General features: G+C 34.0%; 1 protein-coding gene across 3 annotated transcripts in view; it reads left to right on the top strand.

The window, feature by feature from the left end:
- LOC129217194 (histidine protein methyltransferase 1 homolog) overlaps window positions 1-13,963 on the top strand; it is a 70,648-nt gene that overhangs the window by 49,616 nt on the left and 7,069 nt on the right. For 2 of the 3 annotated variants that reach the window (XM_054851457.1, XM_054851459.1), the window contains exons 4-6: window positions 4,737-4,833; window positions 5,060-5,127; window positions 7,881-8,032. In XM_054851457.1, the coding sequence (XP_054707432.1) occupies window positions 4,737-4,833; window positions 5,060-5,127; window positions 7,881-8,032 (317 nt within the window). Of the gene's footprint in view, window positions 1-4,736; window positions 4,834-5,055; window positions 5,128-7,880; window positions 8,033-13,963 lie in introns of all 3 variants that reach the window. The other variant, XM_054851458.1, reaches the window with a different exon arrangement.

Here is a 13,963-nt window from a genome sequence, read left to right as displayed (position 1 = left end):
ATGCGTCTTGTTTTGCCACAATGACTTGAGCAGAAAACAGACAACCAAGTTAGAAAAGTTACTTATTCGATTTAGTTCAAGCACTTCTCTGCTTCCCAAACGTGATGAAATTTTAACTAAATACTGTTTTTTTTCCTTTTGTTTTAGCAAGATTAGTGAACTCCCCCCCCCCCCCTTCGATGATGAGTAGTCATTTGATTGTCATCATTTTTATTTGGAGGAGAATGGAATATATACTATGACTACGAGCATTCTTCGGAAGGGCTAGAGAGGTGAAAACCAGGAAAATATGTAGCAAAAAGGGAGATCCAATGGGGTATTCCCCCAAAAATATTTTAAAAATCAATAAAATGATCTATCCTTCCTGGATTTCGTTTCAAAGTTTATTTCAGGTCCGTCATTTGGGAAATCAGGGTGAGGAGGGGCCATTGGAACCTCCTGGATTTTAGAAATATTTTTTAAAAAAATAGTCTTTTTGTTCGTATTTTTTGTTTGTTCCTTTAAATATTAGGCAAATGTTTGGATAGGTAGCCTCTCCCCCGGAATTTTTCCGGAATTGAAGTCTCCAAAACGTATTTTAATCAAGTTTTAGTGATTGGGGGGGGGGGGGAGAGAAATGATTGGGGGTAATATGAAGGAAACTTTGGAAATTTAAGTTTCAGAAATAGAATAGTAGATTATCTTAGATGGCAAGGCAAAACGATCGGAGACCCTCACCCGGAATTTTTTTTAAAATTTAAATCCTGAAAAGGAATGTTTGTACGGTCTTTAATTATGCAAAAGGAATAGAAGGCACTCCTGTGAAATTTTTCCGAAATTGAAAGCTTAAAAATCCATTTCTTTGCTATTTTTAGGGAATGGGATAGGGTTCTAGAAACTTCTCGAAATATTTCCAAAATTAAGTCCCAAAAACGCAATTACATGACATCTTTCAGGATGAGGGTTGGGGTTAAGAGACTGTCTCACAAAAAAATTCGATATTGAAGTTCCAAAAACGAACTTTCAGACAGTTTTAGATAATGTTATAGGGAGGTTTTTTTCGACTCATTCGCGGCAATTTGTAGGGATGCAAGTCCGTAAACCAAAATGTAATAATGCTGAGGGATTATCAGGCTCTTTAAATTCGCCACTATGCTCAAATATTGATGCTTCTCTAAAATGATTTTTTTCCTCTACATATTTTAGTTTTTAAACTTATTAATGATATGTTTTTGAATGTGTTCTCTTATAAGAAATTCTTCGACTCCCTTGGAAGTCACAACATGCTGGTTGGGAACCGCTGATCTGGAGCATTAGTAATTAACCAAGCTAGTCAATTAATGGTTAAAATATTTTTTTTCTCAATAAAAGTTGTACTATACACATTCATATCTTTAGCATAAAAATGTTTGTAATTACTTTGGTATAAAGAAAAAAGCTTTAAAACTACCATTTAACTATGTCATTGTCATTACTACAGGTAGATCGTGTTTGTCAATTACTGGCGTTGAAGGCATTTTAGATCAATGCATGTAATCGACCAACCTTCAATAACAAACAGCATAAATGGATAGTTATTAAATGCATTTTTTTTCCTTCACTGAGAATAAGCATTGATCAGCATATCTCAGTAAATGAACCTGTAAAATTAAATTTAACCTAGAAAAAGGCGATTCAACATTTTATCTGATAACAATTTGCACCAGTAAGAAAAGTGACTTCCTTGAAAACTTCTAGATGTCTCTGTAAGTATATCGTACGTAATCTTCATAATGGTCTAATCAAAACCTTTGTTATAAGTTAGTTCAACTTACTGGCTGATGGTCAGTAACTCGCGGATCACACTATAATACTTCCTGTGCAATTTAAATAAACGCTTATCAATATAATGTTTACTTAATCTGTTGCTTTTCCAAGTCTAAAACTTTAAAGTATAAAATTGAGATGAAGATTTACTTAATCCATTTGCACAAATTTGACATTTTTATGCTTGTATTTGCAATTTATTCCCAGAATTTTAAGCTTTGTCTTAAAATTTTGATACATTCAAATATAAAAACCATTAAACGTTACATAATATACGAAGTACCTACTTTCTAAAAAAGTTTCGTGTCTACAAGGTAATGATTTGAGCCTATTACGCGTACGCACACAATATGTAAAAATCTTTACTTTTCAAGTTCAATTTTTTTTTTTTTTTGAAAGTTCATATATTATCATACATAATACTTTGCTCTTTGTTATAAAGGGCAAATATATGCACAAAGATGTCACACCTGCGCAAATGGATTGAGCAAGGTTTTTTATTAAATAAGAACTATTTTCAGATCATCTTTGTCCTTCGTTAACATTAGAAAATATTAATTACTTCTTGAAAAATAGTTAAAATCGTTGTTGAAATAAAATATCACGAAATTTTAATGATCTCTGTTGCGTCAATTTAGAAAGACATTCATTGCGGATTAGGAAAGATTCTGTGGCGAGCACTTGTAGGCCAATCCTCCACTTCTTGTTCACCCACCTGTTTCTAACAACACGGAAAATACACATGGGGATGTCCTCCCTCCCCCCTTTCTCTTTCCTCGACTACAATCACTGCCGCCTCAAGCATAAGCTACAAGCACTGACATCCGATACCACTGGCCATCACTTCAGGCACACACATGGAAAGCCTCACTTTTTCGCAAAAATCTAGTTCATCTGCAAAACTCACTGATGGCGATATTTGTCCGGCGGGATCCCCACGCGATCACGAACAATTGGTTTTAGAGAGAAGAAAAAATCTAGACTGATTTATGAAGAATATGAAGGAATGAAACTTGTTACAGAAAGTTTATGGTCCATATGGAATCATTTATTAGCATAAAAATGAGAAAAAAGCCGAGCTATTAATAAAATAGACCTTAATTTCACGTATCCTTACTTATTCGAGTTTTTGACGCCATCTATTGGCACTTTAGGCAACTATAAGATTAGTGGACAGAATCGAGTAAGTTTCAGAACACGTGAGCATTGAAAATTTCTTTAATGATATTTACAAAATATTTCAATTGCAATGCGTCTACATTGTTTCTATGGTTCAGAGAAAAAAATCTCGAATCTCTGTGTTTAGATGATTTTTCATGAATGTGTTCAAGAGAAATATTTCATATTTGACAAAAAGTACTTTTTAATATCATTTTGTGATAAATGTAGGTAACTCAGCAGCAATTTACTTCATGCACGTTGTTTTTTACACATTCATCTGATATAGTAAAAAGTTTCATTGCAATCCGGCGATTAGATTTTTTTTTGTCGCTGTTCCCAAAGAGTCAAGTTTAGCATGTTTTTCTACCGGAACAGCCTTAACCCGATTCGAAAGCGAGAAAATTGGGGGGGGGGGGGATATTTGAGCCATTGAGCTTGGGGGGGATGGACACCCCTGCAGTTTAGTGGAACCTTGGAACAGCTTACTGGAAGAGGTGGTAATGAGCAAGGGAGTAGATAGTTTTAAGAGGGCCATTGATCTTCACTGGGGATTGTAAATTGACTTAGAACCAGTCTAGCTGGGCCCAGAGCCTGTTGCTGGTCGTCACTTTTGTATTTGTATAAAATGGACAAGCACTAATGTTCAGCATCCTGCATCTCTCTTTTTTTTCTTTTACATTTTGTGCTTCAAAAGCGGAAAGTACGTTCCAATTTCTAACAAAAGTATGCTGTTGGACGGAAATTAAACAATGTGTAGGATATTTGCAATATACCAGACAGCCCAGTTATCTCTGCTAATCACAATATCTGCCTTCGGTTTGGTTACTCACTATGCTAGATTGAAGAGTTCTAATAAAAACAGAACTGCAGTCTCTAGCTGTGATAACCCGGCCGTCTGGTCAATTGCAAGTAGTTCTTCCTTAGCCCTGGGTTATGGACGGTAATTTACTGCTAAATGTGTATGATTTTTTTTTTTACCACACTTGTTTTTGAGTTAACAAGTACCAGTTATGATTCTGAGTGAGTAGATGGGATAATTAATTATACATTGTAATACGACCGACAACTGGAGAAACATTCTGTTTGCTCAGTTTCAATTCACATGCTTTGTTTGAAGAAATATAAAGCTATATTTGTCTGTGAAATTGCGGTTTTTAACTGAAATTTTGACAATTTTGTCAGGGGAATTTTCTTAATGACCCCCCCCCCCTCCAGGTTTTCTGTATGTTTTCCCCATAAAAGTCTGTCTTTCCTTCAAAGCAATGATTTACACTTAAAAAAATGTCTATATTTTTGTTATTATGTTGCATTTTATTAATTCATCCCACTTTTTTTTTTTTTTTGAGCAATTTCAAATTGCATATCATTTTTACTTTGCTGCAGTTGTTGTTACTTTGATTTTTCAGATTAATGCGATGACAAGAATAAGTCTAGTTCGTTATTTTTAATATTTATTTAGAGAGACGAATTTTCAGAATTTTCATCGACATGGTTCATTCAAGGCTTAACTCAAGCAAATTTCACATTGAAAAACTTTTATTTTGTGTGTGTGTAAAATCACGTTTCTTTCAGGAAAGACACCCATGTAGATAAATTGAAATAACAAAACTTTATCTAATTTCATAACTTCCAGATTAACTACTTTCCTTCATTTAAGATTGATAAGAAATAAAAGTACTATAACGGTAAACACACTAAATATAATCTTTATGATAAGTGTTTGAGTATAAATGATCCACAATAACCGTACCTTTATTATCTCATTTTGATTGTTATTTCCTCTTTCATAGATGTTCTGCATAACCTCGAAAATTACCAGTCCCAATACGGCGGGTGTGACTTTCTTCTCTATTTCCATTCCATTTGTAGAAACAAGAAACCAAACAAGTAGGGTCCCATTTTTTTCGTGATTTGCGAAAAACACAATTTGAATTCAAGACATCGAAATACAAATGCTTGCCAGGGGTTTGAATGCTGTATTTTTTTTTTTTAGCTAGACTCATCTGAATTTGCTAATTTAAGTTCATTGGATTGACTTTTTTTTTAAAAAATATGGCATTGACAGCTTTGGTACAATAGTTTGCATAACTAAAGTAAATTTGTCTTCAGTTAGGTTGTGGAGCTGGTTTTCCTGGAATCATTGCTCTCCTGAAAGGTGCAACTGTTACATTTCAAGATTTTGTAAGTTTCATTTCTTTCTTATCAAAATTTCTATTATTAAAATTAGGTTGTTCGTGATTAAGAAGTTAACTGTCTGAACGAGTGAATAAAACATGGTACAGGAGAGTATTGATTACTAAATTAACTTATGCCAACTAAATTTAGGCCCCTTTGAGGATGGCATCATTCATAAAAGCAATAAATGTTATAAAAGTGTAATATGGAGCAATTTTCAGAAAAAAATAAAGGAAGTTTGAAACAAAAAGGCATAAACAGTATTTCAATATATTGGAAAACCACATATTTTCATTTTCCAGAAAAAATATTCCTTGTGGGCGCGCACACCCACAAGAATTTCACTGCCTCCAAAAGTTACTCTAAGTGATAGACATCTTGTTTAAACAATCACCTTACCTACTCATTTCTCAAAATGAGTACAATACTAGAATTAGAAAACCATACCTTCTATTAGTGGGTTATTACTACTTTGCTACAAATCAGACCGCAGTTAACTGGATTTACTCATTTACATTTTGCTGTAATTTAACTACTCAAACATATATTTTTGTAGTATTTTAATGTTTAACTTTATGAATGTAACAAAATATCATGTTTGTAATTCCTTTACAAAATAAATCTACAGCTGTTGCAGGGACGGATTAAGGATTTGGACGCTCATAGGCGTTGACAGTGATGGGGCCCCCTCACATATGTATTTCATATGGGGGATCATTAATGAAATATGAACCCACAAATCAGTGGAATAACTTTAGGTATGCTCAGAAAGATGACTCGCGGGTGTTAAGCTTTTCAGCAGCAATAGCAATGGAGAAAGAGGGCTGGAAAAAAAGAAGGGGAAAAAACAAATTGAGGCTTAAAATTTTATTTGTTGGAATTTAAGAACTTTTTTCAACTCGAAGATTGCTCGGGGCCCCTTTAAAACCTCGGAGCCCATAGGCAACCGCCTAAGTTGTCTATTTGGTAGTCCGATCCTGAGCTGTTGTAAAGAACTTAGTCCATATGCTGTAAGACTAGGAAAGAACTGAAATACACATAGACTTTTTTAGTGCTATTCACTATTGCAACCAAAATTTCCCTTTTTTTTGGAGGGGAGGGGGGAGGATTAGTAACAGTCTTTACATCAATACATGAACTACAAACATGCATATAAATTACTAAATTATGACTAGCAATATGTTTTAATACCAAGGGTTTTGGGGAGTTCAACTCCCAAAACCCTCATTGCACACCTGATTCTATCTCCATATGCTTTAACTTTTGAATCGTGCTTGCCCAAATATAAGTAGTACCTGAGCTGAATACTGTAATTATAAAAATTATTTTGCCTAAAATTGTACTAAAATTGTATTTAATGAGAAATTTCAAAACCTAACTTGCTCTTTTGACTATTGTTGATTCAAAACGTTTTGTAACTAATGACTAAATCGACTATTTATATTTAAAAAAAGTGCTGAGAAAAATAAAGAATTTAAATTTGACGAAGAAGTGCATTTTATAATTACTATTCCATTCATTCCATTTAAACCAGGTTCCTTTTTCACGGGGTAGAAAATGCTCTCATTATTGCTTTAACAAAAACTTTGGCTTTTATACAATATTTAGGTTTTCTGCATAGTGCTCAAAAATAACCCAATGAGTCTCCCAACATGCAACAATGTTCATGCTTTTGAACTTTTCAACTCGTTTGCCCTCCAGAAAATTGTTAATGGTTAATGTAATGCTCTGTTTCCCTTCAAATCAAAACAATGGCAATAAAATTGTGGAAAACTGGAGGAAAATAAAAAGGTAAAGGGGCTATTTCCAAAAAGTGATAGATGTTGGGGAAAAATGGTGGTCATATTTAGGCTTAGGAGGTCATTTTACATAAGAACCAGCAGGAATTGTGTCAGAAACATTTTTCATGCCTCTCAAGGCTCATAATGAAAAACTTAAACTTTAAAAAATCCTTTTTTGAGTCCTATGCCAGAGACCTAAATAGCGTAAGCGGAAACTTTCTTTTGTAAAATCAATAATGTTCAGTTTCATTCTTTTCATGAGTCAACTTTGTGTTTTTTTAATTTAAATTTCCTTAACTTAAAGTTATAAATATATAGGTATAAATATAAAGGTGATTTTTTTTTTGTAGAAAATTATAAACTTTTAAGCATTGTGAAGCGTACCTAAATATTTTTTTACTTGTAGCACCCGCACGGCTTTGCCCATAGTAGAAAATTAAAAGGTCTTTTGGTTTGCCTGTATATTTACAAATAGTGTATGTGAAATTTCTCGCCAATTGGCTTGCCCATGTTACGGTTCCAAGTTATGATAACTTGGTAATTTACTCGTCCATCTTATGATAATTTTGCTCGGGAAAATGTTCTTAAAATTGGAATAGAAAAAGAGCAAAATCCAATTTTTGAAAAATCACTTCGAGGCACACACTTCCATGCTACAAACTAATTCTGTGCCAAATTTCATGAAAATCGCCTGAACTGTCTAGGCACTATTCACGTCACAGAGATCCTGACAGACAGAGATCAGGACAGATACCCAGACAGAGAGACTTTCAGCTTTTTTATTAGTTAAGATTTAAATAAAAAATTTTGAGGTATATGTGGGTCTATAGAAGCAACGTTTTATCAACTCAAAATTTTGACTTTCCAAACTACGATTTTTCGATGCACCCAAGTATACAAGGGTCCCACAAGCTCATAAGGCCTTACAGTGTTAGAACCACCACTGCTGAAATAATATGTTTTTATTTCTTCTTTCAGAATGCTGAAGTATTGGAATTATTAACAATGACCAATGTTTTGCTAAATAACCCCAATCTGTCTTCCTATGAATCTCAATGTCAGTTTTTATACGGAGATTGGACTTGCATAAAGGAAAAATATTTTTCTGGCTGCCATGATGAAATCATGAAGTAAGTATCACAGTTTAATAAAAATAATGTAAAATATAATATAGATTGCTTTTTTTATGGTTCAATTCCAGTAGTACATTGAATTTCAATAGTATCAAAAAATAAATGTAGGGGAGTGTGTTGTACCTTGGGACAATTTTAATATTTTAATCTTTAACATCAATTATTTAAATCAAATTTAAAATCTAAAAGTCACATTAAAATACCCCAATATACTTCTTGCTGCTATATTTTTTTTAAAATTCAAATAGTTTGAAAATAAAATATTGCCAGCCATTTAAAGTAAGAGTTCCAAACTGTCCCAAGGTACATCATCGTATTATTGTACCTTCAAACACAACCTGTTGTACCATGGGAACCCTTCATAATTCAGGAAACAGCCATATACTTAATTCAATTTCGAACCAAAAAAAAAAAAAAATCATTGTAATGAATTAAATTATGAATAATGAATAGATAATTATTTTCTAACATTAAATGTGTTTAACACTAGAAAGACGGAAACGGTTATTTTCATCGCAAACGATTTTCAAATGCTCATATTTGCTGCGTTTCATTTTCAAACTCTTTTTCCTTCATTGACTATTCCTAACTATTTATTAAGATCTGAAACAGTAAAAAAATTTTTCTTTAGGATTATTATTATAGTCGCTATAAATGTTTATACCTAGAAAGACTCACTACTGTCATTTTAACCGCTAAATGAACCTTTCTTTATGCATCAGTTTTCTTCTTTTTTCTCTTATCAGTTGTGTGTACTATGGACTATTGTTATTTTTCAGGGTGAGTAATGTTCCTTTGGGCTTGAGTAGCACCTGCTAGTCAGGTTTAATTCTTTGCACTGTTAGGAAAATGCAAAACACCTGCTGTGGCATGGTTTCATTTTTCTGCTATCTGCACAGGGGGGAAGAGCATGTGACTGGACACATGAAAAGAAGTAAATATAAACAGGTGAATTCCAAAAATTTGCTGGAATTCTTTTGTGCACCAAAACATGTGATTTGCTTGAAACATTGACCTTTTTTTTTTCCTTCAGTGACATTGAAGAACTCAGTTCCTTGATATTCACACAAACATTTTTTAGCATTAGTGCTTGAATATAGGATTCATTGACAAGCTTATCAGTACATGAATTCCTGAAACTGTTGCAGATTCAGGAATCATATATATATCTAAAACATATTCTGGTTCGGAAGAACAGTCTGACTTATCTGAAGAGGAACATATTCCTAGCGATGAAAATAACTTGCTTCCCTCAGATTGTTGCGAACATTTTTCGGAACCTAGATTTGCAGAAAAAGACTGTTCTTCAGAATCAAAAGAAACCTTGCTAATAAAAACTGATGCACAGGATACAGAAACCAGTAAAAGAAAAAGGGAAAAGGGTCAGACGCTGAAAAAAAAGAGAAAAATTAAAAATCAACTTTTTATTTTCTCCTATTTCCTCCAATTCACCTCCACTTATCAATTTTGCTACATATAATAAAGTCTCTACCTCAAGAAAAAGGTTAAAACAGTGTCAAATGGAACAATGCAGAAATAAATCAATGAACATTTGATTCTGATTGCAAAAAAAAAAAAACTGTTTATGGCTCAGGCAAAGTAACAACGATGAGTATTTTTAAATACTGTAAAAGATAGTAATGTACAATATATTGCAATATTTAAGTAATTTTGAAAGCAAACACATGCATGGTTGAAAATACTTGTTAGTTATTACATGATAAGAAAAGTTCATTGTTTTTGCATAAGTTTATTCTTTCTCAATATCAATTATGCAAATTGAGTATTTCACTTGATCAAACATAAAACTGAAAAAAAAAAAAAAAAAAAACCAGCTCAAGTCTGATTTAAAGACTTTATTATGATTAAAATGTTAAATCAAGTTCTGGCATATTGAAACAATCTTTTCTATGATTAAAAATCCCAAAAAGAAAAAACTTCCAATGTTTTAAGTATGACCGTTAAAATGACCGCTGCTAGTCTTTCTAGGTATACAGAAAACGCCGTTTTTCTAGTATTAAAAGACTAAATCAGATTGGACCATTGTTCCATGTTCCTAAACATATCTTAATTATTAAAAACCATGCATATGTTGCACCTTGGGATGTGTCCTGAGGTACAATATGTTTGACTGTCACGAGGTACAATCACCATGTAGTTTAAGAAAAACCAAAGTGGTGGCCAATCTAGACGCACTATCATTATTTTCTCGTAACCAAAAAATTTAAAGTACATAAGAAAATAAAATTCAGTTGATTAGTTTTACAAGTACAAAGACAGAAAATGAAATAAAAATGAAGAAAATATTTACTTTGGAAGCATGAAATGTTTTTTCTCTCACAAAATTATCAATATCAATTTAACTCTTTTGATGCTGATTGTTACTATGACCCCATTTAGTAGCGAAGGTTACAATAAGAGATTACAAAAAAAAAAGTCTGCGAAAAATAGATTCTTAGAAGTGAGCAGAGTCCCAAGCTACGACATTCTCCCCCACTTCACTTTCATTTATGCATCACTCACTCAGAACATCATATAGTTACGCATTATTAATATATTTACTTTCTTCTATATCTAATATATAGAAGAAAGTATTGGATTCGTGCAAATTTTCGAATTTTGATGGATTCGAACGTTTTGAGGTGTGCTGAGTCCATTTTGATCATGTTTGGAAAATGTGTCTGTGTGTATGTGTGTCCGTGTGTGTGTGTCACGTCTGTGTGTGACCTGTTTTTTGTGGCCACTCTACAGCAAAAACTACCACATGAAATCGAATGAAATTTGGTACACACATGTGCCGCTATGTGAACTTGTGCCCATTGGTTTTTGGCGCGAATTCCTCCAAGGGGGATGGAGCAATGGGACGTTTTTTGAGTTATAAGTGCCTGCTATTCCCCAGCAAGTAACTGGTGGAATCAAACAAAATTTCGTCCATATGTTGCCCTTAACAGGTACAGGTGCTGAATCAATTTTGGTGTCAATAGCTCAAACGGGGGTTGAGCTATAGAACATTTTTTGTTGTTAATTGTGACTGCTGTATCTCAAGAAATAATGAACGTAATCAAACAAAAATTTATCAACGAGTAGTCCCTAGAGGGTATAAGAGCTGATTCTATTTTGGTGTCAATAGCTGAAAAGGGGGTGGCGCAATGGAACGTTCTTTTTTTCTATTGTGAGTGCTATATCTCAAGAAGTAATGCTACATTCTGGATGAAATTTGGAATAAATGTGGATACATTTGTAAATAGGCGTTGGTTCAATTTTGGCGCCAATTGCTCCATAGGGGCTTTTTTTTTTGTGTGTGTGTGTGTGAATAAAAATAGCTTTATAAATGCAGCAATAAGAAAGATAAATTGTAATACACTGTCATCTGCTTATTTTGCGTGATTTTAACTGTTGGAAAATAACCAGAAAATCGTGATGATTTAAAATTTTTAACTGTTGCCATCTTGTGTTTGTTAACAAATAAATGTTTGTAATTATTTTAAGCAAAGCTTTTAAAATAATTTTCAATTTAACTTCTTTGCTTTTGAGATAAATGGGGAATTGGCATGGTCGTCAGATTTTGGCGTGTTTAATATTGTTTTTATTAGGGGGGAATATTGCTTCCTCGTCAAATATGGGGAGAGATCAGAATTATAAGAAAGATATAGAAGAAAGTTTCGTGATGGCCACAACATACTAGTTATTGTTTCTCTTGCATTGATTGTGCAGTCCTCTTGTGGAAATATGTTACTGCCCCCCCCCCCCAAACCCTTTTTTTAAAAAGGATACAAAAATAAGGCTTTATCTCATTCTTTCCTCCCAGTCTTATTCCAAGCTTTATTGCTGTTGTACCCTCTAGTGCCAACATCTAAGGGGTCGTAATTTTTACACCAATTCTATTATTTTTCTTAATCCCATTCTTTTCAATCTTCTGTCATTCAAAAATAATCTGTAGATCAAGAGAAGAAATTAACATCCTCTACTCAGAAGGGATTGAGTACAAAAATGCAAGAGAAGCTATTGATGTGGCTGCTTGTTACCTGACATAGTTTTCTTGGAGTTAGAACCAGGGCCGGATTTAGGGGAGGGCAGGCGGGGCTACTGCCCCGGGGCCTCCACAACAAAGGGACCCCCACAATGAAATTTTTACAAAATATCCTAACTTTCACGGGTCAGCAAATTTTACGTTTTTTCTCCCCTATAAATTATAAAAATAATAATATAAAAAAATAAATAGCAGTAACTTCAGGATGTATTTACTATTAAAATGCTGATAGAAAATATCGGATATATGCATATATATCAAAATATTTGGATACATATCACACTATTGGATATTTTCAAAAATATGTTGATCTTTTCGAACCCTGATTAGGGGCCTCCACTCCTTCGTTATCCCGGGGCCTCCACACTTCCAAATCCGGCCGTGGCTAGAACAACGCTACAACTCAAACAAACCAAATGTAAATACTTAGTTACCTTTATATGATGATTCTTTGACTCCCACAACATCTTGAACTCCGACTTGCATTGACTTGATTTTAGTTGAGCGAATTGGAATGCAATGCCATTTCGGAAATGTTAGAAAAGTATGGCGCAAATTAAGTTTTGATTTTTGATGTTTTAATTCAAGTTCTTTACAATACTTTTTTTTTCTTTAAATAAGTTTTTTCAAAAGCTTTTTTTTTATGGCACATGCATGTGTTGTGAGACATTTCAGTTATTTATTACATGAATCTGTATCAGACAGATTCTTTTAAAAATTTATTTTATTTCTGACAGTATTTTTTATTCTTATTTGAACCTTTAACATATAAATTGCTGTCAAAAATGATTTGTCTACCAAACCTCATTTTTTACAACTTAGCTATTCTTATGCAATAAAATGTTTACTCGTTCACAATGATTTACAACCTGAGTAAATGGAAAGCAATTCATCCTTTAAACATTTAAATACAGTGGCACACTATTGATATGTTTCTTGTTTTTTTATGTTTTAAACATTTCTTTCCCCCAACTGAGTCATATATGTGCTTAGCCTGTAAGCACTATACATGTGTGCAAAGTTCCATATTAAGTTATTTTTCCACCTTTTTGGGCATAGGTTATAGGTTTTTGTTTATAAATAAATTTGTTATGTTGTGAGATGGAAAATTTTGCCATATTATTGCTAAAAATAGCAATGACAAGTGAAAGGTATACCGTATTTTCGGGATTAAGCGCCGCACCCAGTATAAGCGCCGCATCGAAAATTATCGTCGCCGGAAAAAAAAAATTAATGTACGCGCCGCACCCATTATAAGCGCCGCGCCCGCTATAAGCGCCGCATCCAACTTAACGCAACTTAAAAGCGCAATTTAGACGTTCAGAAACTTGCAATAAAATGAAAATAAAATTTAAAAGAATATAATTAACATAACTATATTATTATTACTATAATTAAAATTTTCGTACTTTGGGAGGAGACATTGGTTGGTTATCCAGAGCGCGGGACGCGGACCCTTCTCCTCATGGCGCTCCACGTTTTTTTAAGTGGTCGGCGCCACTATAAGCACGCTTTTTTCAGTGGGTCGCATCCACTATGGATCGGCGATTCAAAATCCTTCGAAATCGCTGTCCTCGCTGTCGGACGCAAATAGTCCTAGAAAGTCTGCATCGAGCTCCGGGCTGTTTTCCTCGTCATCGGAGCCATCGTCCTCCGCAGCAACATCCGGGACTCGGGGAATGATCTCCGCCTCGGTGAAGCCGGAAATTATGGTGCTCGGCTTTACCGCATTCCAAGCTGCAGCTACCCACTTCGCCACTTCCGCGAACGACGCTTTCTTCAGGTTGCCGCCTTTCGTGTATTCGTGCAGTCCGTTCACCATCCAGGACTCCCATTGTTGACGCATGTGGCTCTTAAAACTGTGATTGGGGGCCAAATCCAAGGGCTGCAACTTTTTT

The sequence above is a fragment of the Uloborus diversus genome, chromosome 2, assembly GCF_026930045.1.
Source record: "Uloborus diversus isolate 005 chromosome 2, Udiv.v.3.1, whole genome shotgun sequence".
Lineage (NCBI taxonomy): Eukaryota > Metazoa > Arthropoda > Arachnida > Araneae > Uloboridae > Uloborus > Uloborus diversus.
Note: the sequence above shows the minus strand (reverse complement) of the source record. Positions and strands in the feature narration are given on the sequence as shown.